This window comes from Lasiosphaeria miniovina (genome assembly GCF_030549165.1).
Source record: "Lasiosphaeria miniovina strain SMH2392-1A chromosome Unknown B0T26scaffold_7, whole genome shotgun sequence".
Taxonomy (NCBI): domain Eukaryota; kingdom Fungi; phylum Ascomycota; class Sordariomycetes; order Sordariales; family Lasiosphaeriaceae; genus Lasiosphaeria; species Lasiosphaeria miniovina.
Window position 1 is genome coordinate 2,261,114 of NW_026848226.1, and position 23,937 is coordinate 2,285,050.

Genomic DNA, 23,937 nt, shown 5'->3' on the forward strand with positions numbered 1-23,937 from the left:
CCAGTAAAACAAAACTATCACTACGCACCCAAGGTGGTGAACTCTGTTTGCCCTGCCGGAAACCGACAGGTTGGCAACCAACCAGCCTGCAAAGCAACGCAACGCAACGCAATACAACGCAACGCAAACGCCCACAACATGCACATGCACATGCAGACACAATAAAAGTAAACCGTATGAATCGGCTAGATGGAGGCGGCTTCTACTTCCATCCTGCCTGCCTGGTACCTACCTAACCACTTCACAGACACATACACAAACACGCACACAAACACGCACACAAACACGCACACTTCAATTCACAGACAGACAAATACATCAACACGAAATAACTGACTAGCAGCAAGAAAAAATCACGCTCGCGACTCCCGTGTTCGACCCATCCTCCCCATGTATCGTATGTACACCACACCACACTACACCAAGCATCTTCTTCAACCGACAGAACAGAAATCGGGAGCCGCGAGCGACGTGACGTGACAGACGAGACAAGACAAGACCAAAAAAAAAAAGACGAGACAGGACAACAACAGAGGGAGACAGAGAGCTAGCTATAGACATCCTTTTCTTCTTCTTCTAATGCTTTACATTAAAAACCCAAGACGGAAAAAGAAAAAAAAAGAGAAAGCAACGCGTTTAGGCTTCTTTTTTCTTTCTCTTTTTATCCCTTTCTTTCTTTGGTGTTTTATTTTTATTTTTATTTATCTATGCCCCGTACGCGACTTGGCCCATTGGCCTGTCCTCCTCCATGCCAGGCGCCATGAAGTTGGTGCGCGGGTCGCCCGTCTCCTTGGCTGCCGAGCAGCGCGCCATGGTCGGGGAGCTAGATTATCCAGTTAGCAAAACAGCGCACCGAGAGCCGGGCAAATCGGCAAGAGGAACAAAACAAACCTTCTAGAGATGACGTCTGTGAAATAAAAGTCATTGATGACCTTGGTTAGCGGCTCGCCAGTCGTCTTGGCGCCCTTGTTCTGGTCCACCAGTTGCACCTTGCTCAGCTGCCCGAGGGCAACGGGCTCGACCATGTCGTACGCCGCCAGCGCTGGGCTGATTTCCACCATCCTGTCTCGGAGCTGCGCAACATCGTCGTACGGTAAAGGGGCACCGAGGAACTCGCTAACTGCACGGATAATCTTCCAGTCTGTGCGGGCACCGCCGGGAAGCCCAGTTGCTGCGCGCGTCATCTGCACGCGGCCCTCCGTGTTGACGTATGTGCCGGCCTTCTCTGTGTAGGCCGCACCGGGGAGAATGATATCGGCAAGCTGGGCGCCCTTGTCACCATGGTGGCCTTGGTACACAATGAAGGCGTCCTTGGGAACATCGGCTTCGTTGATCTCGTCGGCGCCGAGGAGCCAGACAAACTTGGGCTTGGTCTCGGCGACAGCAGCAGAGGGCGTGACAAAGCCAACCTCGAACGCGCCGGCTCTCGAGGCATCCCGCTGGAGAACGTTGTAGCCGTTCCACTCTTCCGTCAAGAAGTTGGCAGCGTTCTTGTCGACGAACGTGCCAACCACCTCGTAGAAGGCCTTGGCATCGACGTGGTCAGTGACACCGGACCCGACAATAATCATGGGTGCCTTGGCTGCCTGGAGCTTCTTGCCAAAAGGGCCTGCAAGCGCCTTCTTCAAGGCGCCCAGGTCTGTTCCTAGGTGCTCAAAGTCAAAAGTCGACTCCCACGTCTCACCAACAACGCCAATCTCAAGGTCTGAGCGCAGCCACTGCTTTCGGATGCGGGCGTTCAGCACGGCAGCCTCATGCCTGGGGTTGGTGCCGATAAGAAGGATGCAGTCGGCTGACTCGACGCCCCAGATGCTAGAGTTGAAGAGGTAGTTTGACCGCACATCGATACCGTGGGCGATGGGTTGACCGCCCGAGGGCATGTCCAGAGCAAGGTTATCTGAGTCCAACTTGTTCGCCAGGTCCTTCATGGCGACTAGCGACTCAACCTCGGTGAGTTGACCAGCAATGGCCTTGAACTCGTTCTCCTTTGGCTCTAATGTCTGGTATGCGTGCGCAATCTCGGTCAGAGCCTGCTCCCAAGAGACGGGCTCGAACTTTCCTTCCCTGCGGACGAGGGGGATGGTGAGTCTCTGTGTCTTGAGGCCGTCGCAGGCGAACCGGGTCTTGTCATCGATCCACTCCTCGTTGACGTCGTCGTTGAGGCGGGGAAGAATGCGCATGACCTCGAGGCCACGGGAATCGACGCGGATGTTGGAACCAAGGCCGTTAAGAACGTCAATCGACTCTGTGCGCTTGAGCTCCCAAGGACGTGCTCGGAAGGCATAGGGTTTCGAGGTCAATGCTCCGACGGGGCAAAGATCGATGACGTTGCCCGAGAGCTCCGTATTGAGGTTCTGCTCGAGGTAGGTGCCGATTTGTATGTCGTTACCTCGTCCCGTAGAGCCCATCTCAGGGGCGCCGGCAATGTCGTTGGCGAACCGGATACACCTTGTGCAGTGGATACACCTGTTCATGGACGTCTTGACGAGGGGTCCGATGTTCTTGTCTTCGACCGCACGCTTGCCGCCGACCTCGTGGAACCGGCCGCGGTCGGCGCCGTACCGCATCGACTGGTCCTGGAGATCGCACTCGCCTCCCTGGTCGCAAACGGGGCAGTCCAGGGGGTGGTTCGCCAGCAGGAACTCCATCACGCCCTCGCGGGCCTTGTGCGTCAGCGGCGAGTTTGTCTTGACAACCATGCCGGCCTGGACGGGCCATGCGCACGACGCCACGGGCTTCGGGGACCGCTCGACCTCGACTAGGCACATGCGGCAGTTACCTGCAATCATGAGTTTCCTGCGTGAGGCATATCGTTAGCAAGGACGTGGCGGGGAGGGCAGGATTCGGCGCGGTCGCGGGCGGGCGGGCGTACTCATGGTAGCAGTATCTGAAGGCGATGAACAAATTAGCACAACAGGCTCCTCACCCGGTGGCAGAGATATGCAGCCGATTAATTGGTTTATGGGGTGAATTGGGCATACCTGGGGATGGTGACCCCGGCTTTCTCGCAAGCTTGGATCAGGGCGGAGCCAGCTGCAACATCTCGATCAGCGACGGACACGCGACACATCACGGCGGGGAGCACTGCTCACCCTCAATCGACACCTTCTTTCCATCTGGCAACTGGTTAGCAAGATCCGGGACGCCAATGGCGGGCTGGCGAGGCGGTGGAATTGGTGGTGCTCACCAATTGTGAGCTCGACCTCGGCGGGCCGTTGCGCTGTGGCCGAAAAGGCGCGGCTGGCTAGGCTGGCCCGCTGCTTGCCAGTCCGCCAAGCCGAACGAACCAATGTCTGCCTCAACATCGCGCCGTCTTGACGGAGGATTCGGGAGGGCAGTGGTGGTGGCGAGGAGTGGTGTCCAACGGTGGGAGACAGCAATCTGGAGCTCTATCTCTCTCTGTTTGCTGTCTCTCGGCTGGGGCAAGGTTCAATGCGTCTGAGGAGTTCGGCGGGCCGGAAGAAAGTCGAGCTAAGCTGTCGCTTAGCGAGCCAATGAGCGCCTCGGAATTGTCAGAGAGCGTCATGACCACGAGCTATAAAACCCTGCGCTCAGCTCCAATTCTTCTGATTTTTTCTTCTTCATTAAATTGTACTGCGCACTTATTGTAGGAGACACTTGCCGCTGCAAGCCCGGGGCTCACGCTTTTAGACTTGCATCCTCTCGAAGGGTCTTCCTCTATCATGTGCTCTAGATTAATTAATGGCCCCGTTATGGATGCATGTGAGATCGCTTTCGAGCGCTCCTTGATCAATGGTTCTTACCGCCGGTGGCCACATCCCCTTTACCAGATAGCTCTGTTTTTGTTTTGACTGTGTTGTCTGGGCATGAATTGTGCAGACAGTATGTTTATTGTGGGGTTGTTCGAGAACGGTGTGGAACACTGAGTATTGAGAAGTAGATGCATGGAATGGGGCAGCATGAGATTTTGATGTCTACGGAATAATCCGTCTGCCATGGCCAAACGTGTTGCTCGAGTTCAGAACTTCAGACAGAACTTCAGAGAACGGCAGTAACTGGACTCCTCGACGATGAAAGTTGTTATTTTACACCCTGTCTGGCAAAATCGCTTCCCTCTTCTCCTGCTCGCCCTGCTTGCTTCACATTTGAGCCTGAGCAACCCGCTGTGGCCGTTCCTCGGGCCGCATGCCGACGACTTCGAGCCTCTCCAGCTCCTTGTCGAGGCAGCCAATGTAGTACCGCCTGATCTCGCCCATGTGCGCATCGTAGCCGGTGAGCTCCTGGATCCCAGCCTCTACAAGATGCAACATGTTGGCGGTGGCCTTGTCGCGGATGGTGGCGGAGGGCGGCAGCACTGGCCGTGACTGCTCCGGGTACGGCATTTGCTTGATGTTGTAGTCGAAGCCCGGCTGCGCCTTGGCCGCCATGTTGCCCACCACCCAGTCCACCTCGCGCGGCTTCAGGGCTGGCTTGTATTCGCCCTGGCCCGACTTGAGCTCCTGCGCCAGCGACTCCTGCATGATGCGCGTCTTCTCGCGCTGGAACAGGAACAGGAGGTTCTCCTTGACGCCGTCGCGCTGGTAGTCGACGCTCTCGAGGATCCGCCGTAGGCGCTGCATGCGGTCTCGGGGCCCGTCCTCCGTGTCCTTGGTCACGTCGTCGTTGAAGGGGATGAACACGCTGGGCGCAACATTGGTGAGCTGTGGGATCTTTTCGGGGCCGCTTGGTTTGCTCGTTGTGGCACCACCGCCGTCGGCCAACTGGCTCGCCCGGGAAGGCCCTGCTGCACCTGGCTGCGGCATGATTATGGCACCATTGGCAGTCCCCTCTAGCTTGGGCTTTGGGCTGTGCAAGTTGGCAATGCAAGGTTCCGAGGGTAAATCTCTCTGCTCGACCTTGAAGTCACTGATTTTTCTCCCTCAGGCGCGGGGGGTGTGAGTACCTGTAAGTCCTGCCTAGGGAGTCAGCGATTTGCCTCATGTCAAAGTAATTAAAGCACCCACAGGTTGGCACTAAGCTTCAAAGAGCTTATTGACCGATATTTCCTTTACTGTGAGACAGGTTCGCGGTGAGTTTGTTTTGGTTCTGTGGGTTTGGATGAGAAATTGTTAAGGGAAAGAAGCGGCTGGGTTCTTGGAAATATAACTGGATACCCCGCCAAAAAGAGCTGAGATGTGAAACTAGCTGCCTGAGCTTCTCTACTGCTTTGGGGAATGCATAGACATATCCTACCACATACGTATTGATCTTGGTATAAGACGAACTCAACAAACTTATCGCATTCCTAAATTGGCGATACATTCCGCAATGAGTTACCAACCTTAATTGGGCAGGTCTGATTATTAAATTTATATACACAACTTTAGTAGCTTGAAGCCGGCAAGGTCCAACTCGCCAGTTTCTCCTAATAGATATATACGACTCATATGGCCATTTCAAGGTAAATGGCGACCATTATGTACATAGGTCTCAGTACTATAAAAGGAAAAAGCGAAATATAATATGCCTAGCCCTCCCGTAGGGGATGAAAACGCCAGCACCAGGTGTCCGTTGAGTTCGGCACCTGATGAGAAAGACAGTCCGAGTCGAGAATGCAACCACCCGTGACATGTGGAAATATTTCCTGCAGGACTCTTTGTCAAAGAGGTTCAGTAGATCTGACCATTAGTGTTGATCTAACCCATGAAATCGTAGATCGTTTGTCGATGTTATCATAATCTTGTAGCGCTAATTAAATAGGCGCGGCGGGTGAACCCGATCGTGGTACGAGTAGATACTGGGTACCACCTCGGCAGGAGCCAGGAGGTGTCTCGACAGATTCATCGGATGATAATGAGCTGGGGCCAAAATCACCCAAGCCGGAATGGATGCAAAACGCTCGAACCAGTCTTTTGGGCCTTTGGACCCATCACTCTCCTCGGACCGCGGCTCGGCGTTTGGTCGAAATCCCAGCCCCAAAAGCGAGCCCAGTTTGACATCTCATGCCTACTGGAGCCTCCCAGCTGTAGGATTGTGTTCATGTGTGTGTGCTGTGCTAACATGACTGCAGCAAACAGCAGAAGATGTAGCAATTGCCGTATCAACAACCAAGATGTGACGAACAGATCTGGGCTCATCGCGACGGCAAGATTTTCCTCAAGTACTCCCGAATGAGTCTCGCGGTTCCTCGGGCGTAGTCCTCTAGCCTCCTGTCCTTTCGCTTCCGCATCCAGAGGAGGATGACGGCGAGGACGATGAAGTCGGCGACGAAGTGTTTTGTGACCAGCCACATGCCCCATTCGAGCCAGGCAGCCAAGCTGCGCTCCTTGCGGGACCTCCACTCGCGGCCCGTAGCGATCTGCTCGCGCAGCGCGGCGATTTCTGCCGAGAGCCTTACTATGGCGCGCTCCATCCTCTTGGACCGCTTGTCGTTCCTCCGAGCGTAGTCGTCGGGGATCTCGTCGCCTTCCAGCTCGGCCACCTCCATCAGGCGCTGCTCCGACGCATCCTCCTCGCTCATCGGGCTCAGGACTTTCATGGGACCGTCGGCGCCACTCTGCGCCTGCTGGAATCGGCGGATGCCTATCCCGGAGCCGTCGCCGCCCCCGCCGCCCCTGCTATGGGCCGACGAGGATGACTCTTCGCCGGACGAGCTGGGGCTATTGCTCTTGACCTGGTTCCAGACAAACTCAAGCTCGGCCACGAGCTCGAGGGCGTTGGGCGTGTTTGCGTACTTGTGCATCGTCTCGATGAGCGCCTCGACGTAGCGTCGCTTGGCCTCGGTGCGGCTGAGGCCCTTCTGCGAGTTCCACGCGTCCCACTTGTCCTGCTCGCGGGCGATCTCGTCGCGGGTGCTGCTGCTGCCGCCTATGCCGAGGCCCGACCCTGCCGTCGAGGGCCGCTCCATCACGCCGTCCACGTCGCCCTCCATCGCCTGCTTGTAGAGCCCATAGAGCCGCATGCGGTCCGACGGCGGCGGCCGGGCGGCCCCCGTCTTGGGGATCTTCTTGACTGTATTGAGGGCATGGACAAAGACTCGGTCTGCGCGGATGGGGCAAGATAAGGCTCTGTTAGTCAAGGCTGGCCCCAGCGGCCGCGGTTCGCGGCGAGAAAACGGGAATGGAAGCCAGGGCGGGAGGATTGATGCACGTCACTCACCGATAGAGTCGGCCATTTTGCGAACGACGTAGGCAAATCCTCCTCCGTCGCCTCGGCGCAACGGAAACCTAGGAATTCGATACTTCGTGCGCGAGAGCGTGGGGCTTGGTGTCGGCGGCGGCAGTGTTGTCGAGGTCGGACAGTTTGTCGGCTCGACGCGGCGGCACGGCGCCTGGATCGGGCTGACTGGCGCTAGAAATGGAAGATTGACGCATTCAGTGGGCAGGGCAATCGTGTAAGCCTCACTGTAGCCTCATGCGGGGTGGGTTTCCGGCTGCTAAGGGTGCAACTTTAGTCGAAAGGTGATGGAGACGGTTCGTTCATAAGCATGATGGGATGATGATGTGTTGTTGTTTATCTTCGATAGAGAAACGGTACTTAGACAGCTCTACCTGTACCTAATTACTTTACATTCGCAACCCATCGTGTAACCTAAGGTGGTCCGGTGATGTCTTGAACATGATGGCCTTATCCGTGCTTTCCCCAGCTGTCCCCAAATTAGAGGGGCCCCAATGCCTCGGCTCACTGGACGCGAGTCGTTAAGACCCCACTTCCCCATCTCTTTAGTCCACGACAGTGCTGTTGCTCCGAGCCAAGGGCACCTAGCCAAGCCCCTTCCCATAACTTGGCTTCCAAACAGCCAACGGGCGTGAAGCACACGAAAGCCGTCGTGGATACGGCATAACGGATACAACCCCGTGTCATTAAAGAACTACAAATATGCCCGTCAATTTATCTAGCGTTCAGGCACCATGTTAGCAACACTGCTTAGCGCGGGTTCCACTTCTTCTCGAGTATTACGCAGCGGGCTTGAAACCAAGGGGGGGGGCAGGCCAGGAGGTGCGAATAACGGCTCCTCCCAAGAAAGGTATAATCTTGCTCTCACGCCCTAGGACGAACCTTTGTGAAATGACTTTATTGTGCGCTTGGGGCAACAGCTGTGAGAACAGAAACCAAGAGTAGTCAGCCTGTGAAAGCCGTACCTTAGTCCATGTCTTTGGCTCCGATGACCAAATTTCTTCCACAGTGAGCTTTATGAAAGCCAATATTCGGCAGTCTGCCACGGTAAGCTAGCTGTAAGGGGCGGCAGTCGATCGCCAAACACCAAGCAACGCACCTAGCTGGTTTGCTGGTCTAGGCTTCCTTCAGCCGCGACTTGAGCGAGTCTCGCAGCGGTAAAGGCCGCCTTCTTCTCCGAGTATCGTTTTATCAGCTTCTTGTTTTCCAATGCCATCTTTGCGGCGTTTTGTCCGGCTTCTTTCTTGCCGAGAGCGTTTCCGAACCCGAGCTGCTTGTCCGTTTCGCCCCACCCGTTGAGGATGCAGCCAACGGTGACAAGAGGCAGGTTGGTATCCCTATCCTTCTTGCCCGTAGAAGGGAGATCTCGGTACTCAATCTTGACGCCCTTGGTGCCGATGGCCGCCTCCAGTTGTGTCTTGTAGCTGATGGCTTCTTTGGTCGTCACCGGAACTCGGTGTTCCTCTTGGCGGATATGTCTGTCTAGTATAGGACCCCACAGAGCCTTGAGCCACGCCGAAGCGCGCCTGATGCCGTCCTTGCGGTCGGATAGAATCAAAGCTCCAACATATGACTCAAAGATGTCGCCCTGGGCCTTCTCTCGCTTGGCTCCGCTCGCCGTGGTGCCGGAAAGCCTCCCTTCGAGGTCAAACTCCTCGGGAAAGTTGGCTCGTTTGTCCAGACCGTACTGGCGAGAGAACTGTGACAGCGTCCTGTTGCGGACAAGCATCTCGCGATACTGGGCGCATTTCCCCGGCTCGAGAGTCGGGAATGTTTGGTAAATGAGCGAGGTGGCAATGACTTCAAGATACGCATCCCCTATCCACTCAAGCCGCTCATAGTTGGGATCTGTCCGGTGCTTAACTTTTCCAGGATGCGTCAACGCGGCCGTTTCCAGCGCTGGATCTAAGATTTGAGGAATTGGCGGGCAAGAATTGCCGAGGTCTGCAACAGTCCATTTGGTGATGGCTATGTGCGAAGGAATCTGTAATGAAGAGTTGAGGTCGACCTCAACCTCGGCTTTGACCTCTTCCGTAGGTTGACCCCCTAAAGTCTTCAAAGCGGGAAGGAGCTTTCTGCTTAAAGATGAGAGTGCCTCCTTGGTAGTAGCCTTCAGATCTTCAGTGCCGAAAGACTTGCCGGCCCTCTCTGACTGCTCTGATTTCAAGGCGCGTATGCACCCGAGGAGCTCATCCGCATTCTCCAAAAGCAAGCTAAGCGCATCTGTCCCCCCGGCATCATCAGGCCTTGCGCGCTTAGGACTTAGATAGGTTGAAGTTGCCAAGTCCCCAGACACTGCTTCGCCGCGTGTCCGTTTCGCCATCGAGACGCAGTGAGGAGGAATGACGGGAACAACTCAATTCAGACGACGAGGTGGAATCTGTACCTCAATACTGGTGCGGGTCGTAACGCTCACTGAACTCAAATTTGAGAATTCCGTTCTTGAAGTATGGAGTAAATCGTTGGCCGGCCTCAAAAGTTCAGCTGCCACCCACTTCTTCATCGGTGGGCAGTTTCTGAGCCCCACTCCAGCAGCTGGGTTAGCGTCTGGGCAAGCCGGCAGGCCGCAACAGGCTGGCGCAAGTGCGGCTCAACCCACGGCCCAGGGGCCTTTCAGTGTGCCCCACACTCCTGGCGAATTTGATTGGTAGTGCACGGGGAGACGCAAGAGATCCCAGAACGTCAAGGCATTTCGCGATCTTCATCCCAGCACGCTTCGGTAAGCCGTCAACTCTCGTGCAGCTACGAAATGGCGGTCCCGCGCGCCCGCTTGCTGGAGCTGATGAAAGTAAGATGTTCGAAAAGAAGCAGAGCGACTTTTAAGATGCGGAGCTGACTTTCCCAGGCTCAATGCCAGCTTTTCTCGACGACATTCAACCCCGAGCGCGTCCGGACCGGCAACAAGATCCTGCGCCAGAGGCTCCGAGGCCCTGCGCTTGCGGCATACTACCCCCGGAAGGGCCCCGATCTCCTCGACCTCCAGAGAGAAGTCGATGATCTCGGGTTGTTGGTGGACAACGATGAGGCCGACGACCGGCTAGAACATATTGCGGCGTACGTCTTCCCCAGCAGTCGGCATATTCGTCAACCTAACATGTCGCAGCCTGAAACTCCGCGGAAAGAGCGCGCCAAAGAAGAAGAAAGGCCCATCTACAGGTACGGCTATCTCTGGGCTCCGCCTTCCCAGGTCGCCCAAGCTAACCTGGTGCAGAATCCAAACACAAATAAGTTACGGGACAGAAGGCGAGCCAGACGCCGTCCAAGAAGCCTGGCATTTGTACTATATAGAGGACAATCTAGAATATACCCTGATCGATCAGTCCAGACAACGACTGCTTTACCACCGAAGTCACATTCCAAATCACCGAGCAGGTAACCAATTGACAAACTCGTCTGCTAGGTCAATTCTGACGCTCTAAGTGGCTTTTCCTATCCTTTACACAAGAACTTTTTTTTGTGATAAGTTGACGAAATATGCCCATTCAAAAGCTTCCTTTTTTCTATCCGGGCTCTATACTTTCATAACCAACAGGATCCGACTTGTCCAAGACTCTGAAACCCCCATCGTTCTGGGTTCAATCCTCTGTAGTTGAGATGGACTGGGTGTTATTGTATACAACCAAGTGGAGTGGTTTATCGAGACGTGACCGGTCGTCTGCCTGATATTACATCCTTTTTCCTCATCAATTTCGTCTTTCGTCTGTTAAAAACGTCATGTGGTGGCGGAAATGGAATGCCAAACACGGCGAGAAGCCGGAACCGAGATGGCTCTTTGGTATCCTCGATGCGTGCCGACGGGTCGGACCGAAAGCTGACAAACAACCCCAAAGCACTTGTCATCTACAATAGTTCCTAGGCCGCACACAAGGTACCCGGGTCTTCTTTTAAATCTTCTGCGTCAAGATTGACGAGCAACAGCTGCAGCCCTCAAATAGCAGTCTGACTAGGTCCCTAAGGTAGGCAAGATACTAGAAGCTACCCGAGGCAGGTAGTCTTCTGATTTCGTAGCCCCCAGGTTAGCGTACCTTCCTGGCCGGGACATCGAAATGCGATAGAGAGATTCGTGCCTTCCTTCCCTTTTCAGGTGACGGCTCGCCTCGTCCGATGTTGGCCGCCAGCAATCCAAGCTGACCATCGGGTGCCCAAACAGGCTCCCGCTAGTCGTGTCTCGCTTAACTGGTGATTTCTATTTGTTCCGTTCCTTCCTGCGGCCCCCTCGTCTTCCACCTTCCCCTTCGTCTCGGCAGCCTCAAAATCACCAAGCTACGCGCGCGCATCTAGGCCGCCTCTTCCTGCCCTCCACTCCTTTAAGAATTCCCGACCGCAGGACTTGGGACCTGACTTCCTCGAATCTATTCCGCCTACCAGTAGATCTATAGATACACCTACCTTATCTTACTGGGCGCCTTACCTTCGACACCCCATTTACCGCACCTGGACCGTGGTACGTACATTCTCGGTCCCGTCTCCGGACTCTCGGGTATCTCGTCTACGTGCGGTGGTTCCTCCCTTCAATCTTTCACCACTTTCACCTCCTCCGAGGTACAGTCGGCGCATTTACTTCTTCAAATCTTTCTTCTACGGCCACCTCGGGACCTTCGTGGAAAATCTACTTTCTCTGCTTAAGAACATCTTGATCATTTTCCCAATTGTAAGGCAACCACTGAACCGTCCCCGTCCCCCTTCGCCGAGGCCGTCGAAGAACACAGGACGCCATGTCTACCGCCGCGTCCACGGGCTCGCCCAACGAGCGTCGCATCTCGGGCTCAAACATCTCGGGCTCAAACATCTCGGGCTCAAACATCTCGGGCTCGAAAAGCTACTCACAGGACGAAAATGCAGGCCCTCCCGACGATTTCCTCTCTGTTCCACAAGTATGTTTCTTCTTTATTGTCTCCCCACTCTAGGCGGGCTGAATGGCAAAGGCGGGCACTTTGATCTATATTGTGCTCTGCTGTGCTTTCAGAGATGAATGCCTGCCCACCTGCCCACGTCGTCACTGATGTTGTGTTCTCCAATCTTTTATTAAGAGTGCTGGCTGACGCTGGGATGCACAGGAGATCACAACAAACTTGAAAAAGACGGTCACCGCTCTGACAACCTCCAAGCTGGTCAACCAAAGCTGCCCAAAGGTAGGTAGTCCTGATCTCCAGAAACGTGGTTATTGAACTGATCATGACAGAAGTTGAAGGTGAACCACGAGCAGCTCTCCTCGGTCGATTCATACTCGATGGAAAAGCTCTATGCAAGCCGTTCTGAACAGCAGGCCCTGCTGCAGCACCAAAACGAGGTTCTAAAGTCGTTGGATGACGAGGCTATGTACTCTCGCGGCTTTGACCACCAGTCATCTTGCAGCTCCTTCCCCATCACCCCAGCGACGGATGCCTTTGGTCCGACTGCCCCAACGACTCGGTCTGCCAGCGTTGTTCCAAACGGCCAAATCCCCTCCGAGGAGCTTCTGCATCTCAAGTTGGAGCTGGCGCAGGCCCAGAACAGGATTTCGCGGCTTGACCAAGAGTTGGCACAGACTCGCCTCGCCACCCAGGACTGTGGGCGTGTGACTCCGAGCCTTCTCCACGAGTCGGACTTCCCGATGGCGCTGTCAGCTGCGACGTCGCCGGGCACTTCTCGAGGTCCAATTAGCCAAGTCTTCAATGTTCCGAGCAAGGCGCCTCCGTCATTCTCTCGGGAGAATAGCTGGATGTCTCAGGAGGACACTCGCCCTGACACCAATGATCCCATGTCGGCTGGCGGCCTTATCCGTGCTCGTGGAATCTGGAACAATAAGACTGCATTCACTAGTCCCTTTCCGCAAAGCCCAGCCCCGATGGCAGAGGGACCTCAGTCGGTGCCGTGGCCCAATGCCCGTGTCGCCAATCAGGGCTTCGAGCCTCCCTTTCAGCCACCAAGCATGGAGTCATACCGGCCAGATCGAATGGCTCCTCCTGACCATGATATGATGCGACCGGCTGGACGCCGCACAAACAGATTCGACAGCCGCTTTGGAGTGCCGAACAACTTCAGCGGCGGCTATGGTGGATACAACAACATGGGAGCCGGCCAGTACGAGGCTCCCCAGGGCTATTCCAGTGGCCCGCCCGGTCCGGCTTCTGGTGGGGTGGGAATTGGGCTGTACACGGCATACCAGCAGCAGCCTGTTGGAACACCCCTGTCCCCCCATGCCACCGAGTTCACGTCGGGAACGGCACCATGGAAGTCGGAGGTAAGTTATGTTCTGGTTCGATTGTGATTTGTTTGCAGCCCCACTGACAATCCCTCTTCCAGTCTCTGGCCTCAGAGGGACAGACATATATGCCCGCCACGGAGCCACTCAACTATCGCCGTCTACTTGACCGTAATGTTACCTGCGATTGGAAGTATATCGTCGACAAGATTGTGTGCAACAACGACCAGCAAGCCTCTATTTTCTTACAACAGAAGCTCAAGGTTGGGACCTCTGAGCAGAAATATGATATTGTCGAAGCGATTGTTGCGCAGGCGTACCCCCTCATGGTCAACCGATTTGGCAACTTTCTGGTCCAGCGCTGCTTTGAGCATGGCACCCCCGAGCAGGTCATCAAGATTGCCGAGGCAATTCGAGGCAACACTCTCAACCTCTCGATGGATCCTTTTGGCTGCCATGTGGTACAGAAGGCCTTCGACTCAGTTCCCGAGGACTACAAAGCCATCATGGTGCACGAATTGTTGCGGCGCATTCCAGAGACGGTCATTCACCGGTATGCCTGTCATGTCTGGCAGAAGCTTTTCGAGTTGCGATGGACCGAGTCGCCACCCCAAATCATGAAGTACGTGAACGAAGCGCTTCGTGGCATGTGGCATGAAGTGGCGCTTGGGGAGACCGGAAGCTTGGTGGTTCAGAACATATTTGAGAACTGCTTGGAAGAAGATAAGGTTGGCTCGCCCCCTACCTAAGACTTGAAGGGGTGCCTTGGCTAACAAAACACACAGCGCCCCTGCATCGAGGAAGTGCTGGCGAACATTAACATTGTCGCTCACGGGCAATTTGGCAATTGGTGTATTCAACACATTTGTGAGCATGGAGCTCCCGCGGACCGAAGCCGTGCTGTCGACCACGTCATCCGCTATGCGGCCGAGTACAGCATGGACCAGTTCGCCTCAAAGGTCGTCGAGAAATGTTTGAAGATTAGCGGTCCCGAGTTCCTCAGCCGGTACCTTGACCGTGTCTGCGAGGGCAGGGTCGACCGGCCTCGGATCCCCTTGATCGACATTGCGAGTGACCAGTACGGGAACTACCTTATCCAGTACATCCTTACGCATGCCAACCCACAGCATCGCGAGATTGTCGCCGCCCATATTCGCAAGCACATGGTGTCGCTCCGTGGCTCCAAGTTTGGCTCCCGGGTTGGCATGCTCTGCACCAACCACGCCGTCGCCACTCGCCCGGGCCCTGGAGTCGGTCCGGCCATGGGCACTCGAATGGGACCGGGCCCGCGGTTTTCCGGCGGCTACCGCTAGACTGCTTCGATATCAAGGCGCTGTCGTCTTACTTCCGGTCACGGGACCTGTGGTGTTTTTGTGGTGTCATTCAGGCTTACGCTCCTTTCTCTTTGACCCTGCAATGAATTTTTCGTGATCGGTTCTCGGGAGTTCAACTATACCATATGAGACTCGGTTTTTATGAACATCTTCGCCAGCAGCTAATTTTACAAATCACCCGACATCCTACGCTCGGGAGGCTACTGCCCATTCGAGTGCTTTGGACACATTATGTTTATGGATTTTGCAATATTGAACGGTTGCGGTGCGCGACCTGCTGTGGGGGAAGGCCGAATCTGTCTTGTCCAGATCTAAGAGGGACAGGGACCAAACGACCTCTTCCAGGCGGGCCGCCTTGACAGACCTTTCTGCTCTAATATAGCTGCGAGGAATCACTTTTGGTGGGCGCTCTGCCGCGAGGGGAGGTGGGTAATGGACGGCAGAGGCGGTGTGGGACTGAGGTTGCAGCAGCCGAGACTGCCTTGTTTTTTTTTGTGCTATGAAGGAACCGAGGGACGCATTGATGGAGAAGATGCACGGCCTGAAATGGATCACTGGGCCTTGGGCATGTACCAGAGATAGTAATGAGTCCATAGTCGCTCCTTTAATTCCGCAGAAGAATATATTATTAAGCCTTAGATCGTGTCTCTCGCAGCTTGAGTGAGACTTGGTGTTGCGGAATTTAGGATCGTCATGTGCAGAATTTTAGGACATGCGAGATACCAGTGTTTTTTGCCTTTGCTTTCTGGCCCAGCACGCCTGTACCCCTTTCATCCAGTTTTTATTTAATATATTTTTTAACCGGACTCTTCTTTCTTACCCCCTTCACGCCTGTTTTACCACCATTCTTAGCGCCTGTCATCGGCCGCAAACTTGGCCGTCCAGAAGCCGCGGTAGTGTTTCAGCCTACCGGCGTCGGCGATCTCGCGGATCTCGTCCGGGGCGAGCGTGAACGTGGGCAGCCTGGCCAAGACGCCCTGCAGGCGCTCGGCGCTGGAGCTGGTGGTGAGGGTGACGATGTCTTGGTCGAGGCACCAGCGCAGGGCGACGTCGGAGGCGGGGACGCCGTACTTGCGGGCGAGGCGGTCGTAGACGGCGTCGCAAGGGCCCGGGGCGGCGCGTGTGATGGCTGCCAGCGGCGCGTACGCCTCGACGGCGATGCCGTGCCGCCGGCAGTAGTCCAGCAAGCCCGCGTCGCCGTCCGCATCGTGCTGCAGGTACGGGTGGTACTCGACCTGGTTGACGACGGGCGGGTGGCGCGGCGCGGCGGCCAGGATCGCTTCCAGGTGTGAAACCAGGTAGTTGGACACGCCGACGGACCGCGCGCGCCCGGACGCTTTGATGGCTTCCATCTCGGCCCACTTGCGCTGGTACACCTCGGGCGCCGCGTCGGCGACCGCCCAGAACGGGTTGTGGATCAGGTACAGGTCGACGTACTCGAGCCCCAGCCTTTCGAGCGACCGCGCAAACGCCGTCTCGACCGACTCGCCCGCCCGGCAGCTCGTCTTGGCCGTCACGAACAGCTTCGACCGCGCCACGCCTGCCGCCTTGATGGCCGCGCCTAGCTCTTCCTCGTTGCCGTATGCTATGTTATGTTGGTGGTAAGCAAACAGGAAGGGGGGGGGGGGGGGCAGGGTTTTAGCGTCCTGGGCTCGATGGCCCTCGAAGCGGGCACAGACGGACGTACCTTCGGCGCCGTCCAGGTGGTAGTAGCCGTTCTTGATGGCCATGACGGTGTTGTCGACTATCTGCTGGTTGAAGGCCGCCTTGTTGCCGCGCTTGAAGTTTGCCGTGCCGAGGCCGTAGCCAAGCTGTGTTTTTGCTTGTCAGCGAGTGTGCCAACCAGGTGACTCGACAAACGCAACGAACGGAAAGTATGCACACCGTACCATGGGGATCTCGTTGCCGTCACTCAGCTTGAGGTTCGGGATGGGCCCAGCCCCGGACGTATCGGGCCTGGGGACGGCCGCTGCAGAGCTCATTCTGGCGCGTGGCGATGCTGTTCTAGACGAAGCAGTCGAGAAGAGCACGCGGGCTGGGGCACGAGGCGGGGAGGGAACTGCAACGACGACGGCGCGGAGATAGGATGTGTGATGGCCGGCGAGGCGAAGAAGCATAGAGCGTTGACTTTGGGTAACAGATGTGACAGAAAGCGCGCAAAAGGGGGATATCGATAAAGCAAAGCTTTTTATATGTATGTATTCCTCTGCCCTGCTCAAAGAGCTCGCCCGTCTTGAGAAGAGATAAAAGGGGAAACGGGATGCCGAACCCCGTCCGATAAGCGGCGGGTGTACGTGTTTCGCCGTTTCGTCTTAGGGGTCTGCAACTTCGCCGCTATATCCGGCTTGTTCGCGAGAGTTGCTACTACGTCTGGTAGTAGAATAGGCCATGCATTCATTGCCTCGCGTGCTCGCTCGCATCACGCAGCCCAGCCAGAGCTCTTCCCTCAGCCGTCGCTGGGAAGGACCCCGCAGTGATAGCTTCAAGCCACAGCTGCGGGGCGTCATCAGTTTGTTCTATGACGCCATAGTTCAGACGGTTAGGTTGGGGGTTACTGCGTTTCAATCCGTGGTGCAGCAAAATATTAGTTGGGAATGAGATGGAAGTAAAAGACGCAAACGATGGGGACACAAGATAACTGTACCTTGTTAGGTAATCATTGATAAACACGACCTTGTTTCTCACTACATCATTTCTTGTGTGCAACTTTGTACCGACGGGCGTTGAATTGAATGCTGACGCTCGGGTTAAGGTTCTCTCTGCCCCATGCAGGGATTATTTAGCGGACAACGGCACTGTATCTCGGCCGCTGCGGTGCGCCTCCCATTACTGGTGACAGGGGGGCCCTCCCGTTGTGGATGAATTACTGGCATCCGGATCGGATGGATTTGGATGTCGTGCAGCAGCCGCGAATTGCCGATGACGTTCAACTTTAACGTCGTCTCCCGCCTCCCGCCTCCCGTCAACGTCTCCGCGGCACGATTGTGCCGCCACCTCGCCGAAACACCCGCAATCTTTATCTCTAACCCCGAGACTCTAGACTGACGGCGAGGGGCCATCTACTTGCCATTGAAATCTGTGTTTTATTCCCACAAATAATTGAATTTGATACGTATTGATGCTGGCATCATCGCGGTTCCTTTTCTTTGACAGCCTGGCGCAAACATAGCACTGCCCCTTGACCAGACGATGTACATCCACATCGCCACCAAGCCGGCCGGTACATAAGATACCTTACACACGTTCAGAAAGAGCAACACACAGCTGCTAGACACGACAGCGCAGCGCAGCACAGCACAGCACAGCACAGCACAGCACAGCACAGCACAGCACAGCACAGCACAGCACACGACCGAGGACAAGACGGATGCGCCTGCAGCCGGCAGCCCGCTGTCTAGCACTTTCCCAGCACATGACGTTGCGACGCCCCTTTCTCAGTCAGCCCTTTTCATCCTCACCGCTCGCACTCATGGGCGACACAGCTGCCAACGGCTCGTCGCCGTCACCGCACAGACAAACAACACAGGGCACGACGCTCGCGGCGCTGCCCAAGTCGTGGCATTTCACGGCGTCGCTGCCGGCAGACCCGATGTTCCCCACACCCGCCGACAGCCACAAGACGCCGCGCGATGAGATCTTGGCCCGCCAGGTTCGCGGTGCACTGTTCACCTGGGTGCGCCCCGAGCAGCAAAAGGACCCCGAGCTGCTGGCCGTGTCGCCCGCCGCCATGCGCGACCTCGGCCTGGCCCTGTCCGAGGCCGCCACCGGCGGCTTCCGCCAGACGGCCGCCGGCAACAGGTTGCACGGCTGGGACGAGGAGAGCGGCAGCGGCGGCTACCCGTGGGCGCAGTGCTACGGGGGTTTCCAGTTCGGCGACTGGGCCGGCCAGTTGGGTGACGGGCGTGCCATCAGTCTGTTCGAGGCCACCAACCCGACGACAAACGTGCGGAACGAGGTGCAGCTCAAGGGCGCCGGCATGACGCCCTACAGCCGCTTCGCTGACGGCAAGGCCGTGCTACGGTCCAGCATCCGCGAGTTCGTCGTCAGCGAGTACCTGCACGCCCTCGGCATCCCCACCACACGCGCCCTGGCCCTCACCCTGCTGCCCCACAGCCGCGTGCGCCGCGAGACGGTCGAGCCCGGCGCCATCGTCGTACGCTTCGCCCAGACCTGGCTGCGCTTCGGCACCTTTGACCTGCTGCGCGCCCGCGGCGACCGCCCCTTGCTCCGTCGCCTCGCCACCTACGTGGCCGAGGACGTCTTTGGCGGCTGGGACAGGCTGCCGGCCCGGCTAGAGGGCACCGACGTCGCCAAGCCGTCCGAGGCGGCCGCTGCCTCCCCCGGCCGCGGGGTGCCCGCGAACGAGCTGCAGGGTCCCGCCGGCAGCGAGGAGAACCGGTTCGCGCGGCTGTTCCGCGAGATTGTGCGGCGCAATGCGCTGACGGTGGCCAAGTGGCAGGCGTACGGGTTCATGAACGGCGTGCTCAACACGGACAACACGTCCGTGTTCGGGCTGTCGATGGACTACGGGCCCTTCGCCTTCATGGACAACTTCGACCCGACCTACACCCCCAACCACGACGATCACTTTCTGCGCTACAGCTACCGTAACCAGCCCACCATCATCTGGTGGAACCTGGTGCGCCTGGCCGAGGCCCTGGGCGAGCTGCTGGGCGCCGGCGGCGACGTCGACGACGCCACCTTCGTCGCCGAGGGCGTCAAGGACGACGCCGCCGCCGCGCCCCTCGTCGCCCGCGCCGAAAAACTCATCGACCAGGCCGGCGAGGAGTACAAGACCGTGTTCCTGGGCGAGTACAAGCGGCTGATGGCGGCGCGGCTGGGCCTGCGCACGCAGCGCCCGTCCGACTTTGACGACCTGTTCAGCAGCCTGCTCGACACGCTCGAGGCCCTCGAGCTCGACTTCAACCTCTTCTTCCGCCGCCTCAGCACGCTGCGCGTCGCCGACCTAGCCACGCCCGCCGACCGCGAGACCCACGCCGCCCGCTTCTTCTACGCCGACTACTTCACGTCGCCCTCCACCTCACACACCGCCGACGAGCAGCTCGCCGCGCGCCGCCGCGTCGCCGACTGGCTGGACCGGTGGCGCGACCGCGTCATCGCGGACTGGGGCACGCTGGAGGGGTGGGGGTCGGCGGGGCCCGAGAGCGCGCACGGCGGCGTGCCTCCGGAGCGCGACGCCGAGCGCATCGCCGGCATGAAGGCTGTCAACCCAAACTTTGTGCCGCGCGGCTGGGTGCTCGACGAGCTGATCCGCCGCGTCGAGAAGGACGGCGAGCGCGACGTGCTGCGCCGCGTCGTCCACATGGCCCTGCACCCGTTCGAGGACGTCTGGACCGGCCAGACGCCCGACGATACTAAAGAGGGTGGCGGGGGTGTATACCAGGGCGACGCCGACGAGGAGGTCGGGTGGACTACCGACGTGCCGAGGAAAGGGAGGGCCATGCAGTGTAGTTGCAGCTCATAGAACTTTCTTAACCTGCTACTTTAGGTCGTATCACTACACAGAAGTACTCTCTAATGTACATACATGTGTGGCCTCGTAAGCACGGTTCTATAAACAGTCATAATCTGCAGACGTACATATCAAGTTTGAATAGTTAAGCGTGCAGTGGGTGGGTGTGGCATTTTGTTTTTTAGGGGGAAGATAGGATAGGGTTTGTGCTCTATAGCAAAGCCCTACGCCTACATTTGTGTGTTTTTTTTGAACTCGAACTTACAACGATGAAGTTGTTTGTGTATTGAAAGAATCGTGGATTCTTAGTTCAAAATGAAAGAGAAGACGCGGTCCAGTAGTAGCCGACACCTGTAGACACTCATACACAGAGAGCCTTGTATTCCTACCGAACCTACACCATAATTAAGAAACGTATCCATGGGGTAGGCATTGAGCCTATCTCTGTACTCATGTACTTGTCTGTCCTCACGTGAGAAGTCTCTTATAATGTGCGTGGTTGGAGACGGTAGCTGAATCTAAGCGCTATTCAAGTCTCTATCCCGCCGGTTTTTAACGCCTCCTCTCCTCAAAAAAATAAAAATAAAAATAAAATTTGCCGCCCCCAAACAGTATCGTGATTGAATGCCGTGTCGTCAATCGTGTATCTAGGCCGTCATTGGATACCCCATCCCCGCCGAGACAGAAGTAGTAAGGAAAAGCGGTAGCATATATTACATGGTAAGCCCCTTTTCATGGTCTTTCCTCCTTTTCTCATATTTTTCATAACTCGTCGTCCGATTCGATCTCGCTTCCTTCCGCTGCTATTGCTGCCGCCGCTGGAGCCGGAGAGGGACTAGCAGTCGCCCTCGCCGACCTTGTAGTGGTGGCAGCAGCGCGTCTCGGCTGCATCGTCAGCGTCTCGCTAGCTTTCGTCGCCTGAGAAGCGGCTGCTGCGGCCGGGCGGCCCTTGGCGCTCTTCGCTGCCGTGTCTGGTGCCTTACGCCGGGTGGCCGGCGGAGGAGGTAGGTCCTCGTCGTCTGGCTCGCTCCCTGTGGCGTCGTCGTCTGTGGTCTGGCGCTCGTCCGAGTCGTTCCATTTCTCGGGCGCTTCTGCATCCTCCGTCTTCAGGTCTTGATCCACGCCCTCGTCCACGTCCATCCTCTCAAACCCGTCGTCCGAGGGGCCGTCGTCGCCAGACGCGTCTTCGAGCGCCTTGCGCTTGGAGGCGCGGGACGCTCTGGGGGCCTGCCCCGCCGCCCCGGCGGCTCTCGGCCTGGCGGCGAAAGCGGCGCGCACCTCGGCCAGCTTGGATGGGTCGACCCTGGCGGTGCTGAGCAGGAGCTGCTGCTCGCGGATCTTGACCTTCTTCTCGTTTAGCAGCCCGCAGACCTTTTCCAGGATCTCCGTCTCCCGGGCTTTCTTGGCCTCGAGCAGCTCGGCCAGCTGGCTTCTCAGCTCGGCCACGCGCGCTTCCAGGTCGGCGACCTTGGCCGTCTCGGCCGCCACCGCGTCCCTGGATTTTTGCTGCTCCAGCGCCGCGGCGCCGCACCAGTCGAAGAGCTGGATGCCTTCATCGGGGGTGTGCTTCAAGGTTATGGTGCCTAGACGTTGCTAGTTGCCATCAGTCTCTGTTAAACGCTCTTGTTGGTTCCAAGCCAAGGAGTCACTGGAGCTCACATTGATGCCGGCTATCCGCCTCCTGATAGTGATGGTGACCGACTTCCCCACATGAGCCTCAGCGCCGGCCTCGATGCCGTCGAGCGGGCTGTTATCGAGCAGGACGGACTTCAAGATGGCTTCCCACTCGCTCGGCGAGCACGGGCTGCTGCCCTCTAGCAGATCGCCAATACGATCGTGCTTTACTGCAACCGCCGGCAGACCGTGCTCGGCTGTTAGTGCTCATGTAACCATACATGGGATGAATGACACGGAGATGCCCGAATCTGAGATCCCCATGAGTGGTGCAGAGGGGAGGGCCGTATACTACTGGATGGCGGGACGGACGGCTCGGAAGTTTGAGGGGCTAAGAGGAGCGGAGGAACGGAGGAGCAGAGGAGCAGAGGCGAAGCTGCCAAGACAAAGGACTATAGCAACAGCTTAACACTCACGTTTGACCGCATATGGCTCCTCGCCCTCGGTGACAACGAGCTTGACGTTCAGGGGCTTGGACCCGGAGGGGGTGACCTGGCCCAGGACGCAAACACCTTCGTCGTCGGCGGCGTCAGTCCGGAGGATGCGAATGATCTGGAAGGCGGCCATGACTTGGCGGCTCGCTGCCCTTCCACAGACAGGACGGGATGGTGGTGGGGATGGCTTGTTTGGAGTATAAAACAGAGTTTAATTGTCTCTTGGGCTACCTAGGTAAGGCACCCGTGGTCCTGTAGCAGTCTAGCGTGCCGACTGGCGCAGTCTCAGAGGCTTCCAGATGTTTCTGGCCCGCCGCCGAGGATGAAACAAGCCGAGATTTGAGGGACGGCGTTTTATGACTTGGGGAGGCAATACTCGACCGGGTTTAATACCGCAGTACTTGACGGCGCGGCCGATGCGAAGGACCTCGAGCTCAAGGGAAACGAACGGCCCGGGCCTGGACTTAGAGTGCCAACCGGTCGATGTGATAGGACGACGCCGTGTGGGGAAGTGGAAACAGAACAAGTTCAATTTTGGAAGCCAATACAGTGCTGCTATTTTTGTTTGATCCGGATTCTGGATGAAGGAACAGGCGAGCAAGGAGCTCTCGAAGTTCATGCCATCCGCCTCTCCCGGCGGAGGCGAGCATCCGAGACAGGAAGGAGACAGATGATGGGATGACGCGCAGCAGAAACATGCCAAACAAAAATCTTGTTCCTCGGCTTTTTTGTAATTTTAAGACACGGCTGCACCATCTCGACTGCTGCCTGCATCACCTACGGTTGACGCTAACTACGTACAGTACATACTGGGAATTACAAGTTGGTGATTGAGATCGTTGCCTTGCCTGGCATTGCGCCGATCAGCGATTGGATGGCTGCAGGATGTAAACGATGGTACCCTAACCCTAATACGCAAGCCTGGGCAGCCACAAACCGGCCAAGTCTCCGATCTGGAGGGGAGGGGGCGGGGAAGGAAGGGGGCAACGAACGCGTCGCGTCATGGACGCGATCTGGCCCAAACAGGACAGACAGACCTCCCCGTTAATGGGACTGTGCTGCTATAAGCACATCGAACAACGAAGGCGACCTGCGCGGTTAGAGCCCCTCGAGTCATGACGCAGTTCCAGACATCGCCTGCAAACTCAATAGCCTCTGTTATATAAGCAAGGACCTGTCATTTGGAACTAATTGCCTATCCAAGAAATATACTAGAGAAAGCGGCCGAATAGAGAAACCAAGCACAGAGCACGGCTGTCGCACAGTGTCTTTGGTCATGGGGTTTCGAGTTTTCGCTGTCACAGGTGTCTGAGGTGTGCGTCTGTGCGACTGAAATATCCGGAGGGGGAGGGTCAGCCTGGCGGTCTGCGAGGCCGAACTAGCTCTGTCTAAGCTTGATCGGGCCATGGCATCACTGTTAGCGCGCGCCGTGGTTTACGCTGTCGCTCGCTCGTCCTTCGCTTTGTTCTGCGAAAGGCCAGGGCGGCGACACGCAGTGCCGTCAGTACAGCGCAGCGCAGCGCAGTAAAGTGACGTGCAGCGCAGTGCAGCGCAGAGCGGCAGCAGGAGACGGCCGAGGGTTTCCCGGAGTTAGGGTTCCGAGCAGGCAGTGTAAGCGGTGAGGTTTTACCCTATGCCGCCCAATGTCGGCTCGAAGGGAGAAGAAAGGCGGAGAAAATAGAGTTTGAGGGGTCCCACGCTGAGAGTTTAGGTTGCGCGTGA

At 57.0% G+C, this 23,937-nt stretch overlaps 9 protein-coding genes across 9 annotated transcripts; 3 read left to right on the forward strand and 6 right to left on the reverse strand.

The window, feature by feature from the left end:
- Positions 1-247: 247 nt before the first annotated feature.
- B0T26DRAFT_727064 (NADH-ubiquinone oxidoreductase 78 kDa subunit mitochondrial precursor) lies at positions 248-3,672 on the reverse strand. Its single transcript, XM_060442845.1, has 7 exons — positions 3,603-3,672; positions 3,188-3,535; positions 3,093-3,116; positions 2,982-3,033; positions 2,873-2,887; positions 892-2,796; positions 248-823 (listed from the first exon to the last, which is right to left on the reverse strand). Exons 2-7 carry the CDS (start codon positions 3,303-3,305, stop codon positions 706-708), a joined length of 2,232 nt encoding a protein of 743 aa, XP_060291645.1. The 5' UTR covers positions 3,306-3,535; positions 3,603-3,672; the 3' UTR covers positions 248-705.
- A 101-nt stretch (positions 3,673-3,773) lies between these two features.
- Positions 3,774-5,256, reverse strand: B0T26DRAFT_460458 (uncharacterized protein). The gene is made up of 3 exons (XM_060435147.1): positions 4,965-5,256; positions 4,904-4,912; positions 3,774-4,847 (listed from the first exon to the last, which is right to left on the reverse strand). Exon 3 carries the CDS (start codon positions 4,761-4,763, stop codon positions 4,101-4,103), a length of 663 nt encoding a protein of 220 aa, XP_060291646.1. The 5' UTR covers positions 4,764-4,847; positions 4,904-4,912; positions 4,965-5,256; the 3' UTR covers positions 3,774-4,100.
- A 782-nt stretch (positions 5,257-6,038) lies between these two features.
- B0T26DRAFT_460582 (acyl CoA binding protein-domain-containing protein) lies at positions 6,039-7,474 on the reverse strand. Its single transcript, XM_060435148.1, has 2 exons — positions 7,099-7,474; positions 6,039-6,981 (listed from the first exon to the last, which is right to left on the reverse strand). Exons 1-2 carry the CDS (start codon positions 7,112-7,114, stop codon positions 6,074-6,076), a joined length of 924 nt encoding a protein of 307 aa, XP_060291647.1. The 5' UTR covers positions 7,115-7,474; the 3' UTR covers positions 6,039-6,073.
- A 741-nt stretch (positions 7,475-8,215) lies between these two features.
- Positions 8,216-9,439, reverse strand: B0T26DRAFT_743785 (ribonuclease III domain-containing protein; the record flags this gene model as incomplete). Its single annotated transcript, XM_060444309.1, has 2 exons — positions 8,216-9,162; positions 9,379-9,439. 2 exons carry the CDS (start codon positions 9,437-9,439, stop codon positions 8,216-8,218), a joined length of 1,008 nt encoding a protein of 335 aa, XP_060291648.1.
- Positions 9,440-9,865: 426 nt separating this feature from the next.
- B0T26DRAFT_756047 (mitochondrial ribosomal subunit S27-domain-containing protein) lies at positions 9,866-10,344 on the forward strand (the record flags this gene model as incomplete). Its single annotated transcript, XM_060446037.1, has 4 exons — positions 9,866-9,904; positions 9,962-10,170; positions 10,220-10,272; positions 10,328-10,344. The coding sequence occupies 4 exons, from the start codon at positions 9,866-9,868 to the stop codon at positions 10,342-10,344; spliced, it is 318 nt and encodes a 105-aa protein (XP_060291649.1).
- Positions 10,345-11,831: 1,487 nt separating this feature from the next.
- B0T26DRAFT_743786 (armadillo-type protein) lies at positions 11,832-14,613 on the forward strand (the record flags this gene model as incomplete). Its single annotated transcript, XM_060444310.1, has 5 exons — positions 11,832-11,990; positions 12,174-12,248; positions 12,299-13,339; positions 13,402-14,028; positions 14,086-14,613. 5 exons carry the CDS (start codon positions 11,832-11,834, stop codon positions 14,611-14,613), a joined length of 2,430 nt encoding a protein of 809 aa, XP_060291650.1.
- Positions 14,614-15,482: 869 nt separating this feature from the next.
- B0T26DRAFT_680226 (NADP-dependent oxidoreductase domain-containing protein) lies at positions 15,483-16,616 on the reverse strand (the record flags this gene model as incomplete). The annotated part of the gene is made up of 3 exons (XM_060440466.1): positions 15,483-16,219; positions 16,322-16,445; positions 16,524-16,616. The coding sequence occupies 3 exons, from the start codon at positions 16,614-16,616 to the stop codon at positions 15,483-15,485; spliced, it is 954 nt and encodes a 317-aa protein (XP_060291651.1).
- A 1,487-nt stretch (positions 16,617-18,103) lies between these two features.
- B0T26DRAFT_756050 (YdiU domain protein) lies at positions 18,104-20,119 on the forward strand (the record flags this gene model as incomplete). The annotated part of the gene is made up of 1 exon (XM_060446038.1): positions 18,104-20,119. One exon carries the CDS (start codon positions 18,104-18,106, stop codon positions 20,117-20,119), a length of 2,016 nt encoding a protein of 671 aa, XP_060291652.1.
- A 375-nt stretch (positions 20,120-20,494) lies between these two features.
- B0T26DRAFT_789687 (uncharacterized protein) lies at positions 20,495-22,348 on the reverse strand (the record flags this gene model as incomplete). The annotated part of the gene is made up of 3 exons (XM_060446835.1): positions 20,495-21,700; positions 21,767-21,951; positions 22,198-22,348. 3 exons carry the CDS (start codon positions 22,346-22,348, stop codon positions 20,870-20,872), a joined length of 1,167 nt encoding a protein of 388 aa, XP_060291653.1. The 3' UTR covers positions 20,495-20,869.
- Between the last annotated feature and the right edge of the window lie 1,589 nt (positions 22,349-23,937).

Coding starts and splice junctions, on each gene's coding strand:
- B0T26DRAFT_727064 (XM_060442845.1), bottom strand. CDS start 3,305: ATGTTGAGGCAGACATTGGTTCGTTCGGCTTGGCGGACTGGCAAGCAG. Junction 3,117..3,187: donor CGAGGTCGAGCTCACAATTG/GTGAGCACCACC, acceptor ACCAGTTGCCAG/ATGGAAAGAAGGTGTCGATT. Junction 3,034..3,092: donor AAAGAAGGTGTCGATTGAGG/GTGAGCAGTGCT, acceptor GAGATGTTGCAG/CTGGCTCCGCCCTGATCCAA.
- B0T26DRAFT_460458 (XM_060435147.1), bottom strand. CDS start 4,763: ATGCCGCAGCCAGGTGCAGCAGGGCCTTCCCGGGCGAGCCAGTTGGCC.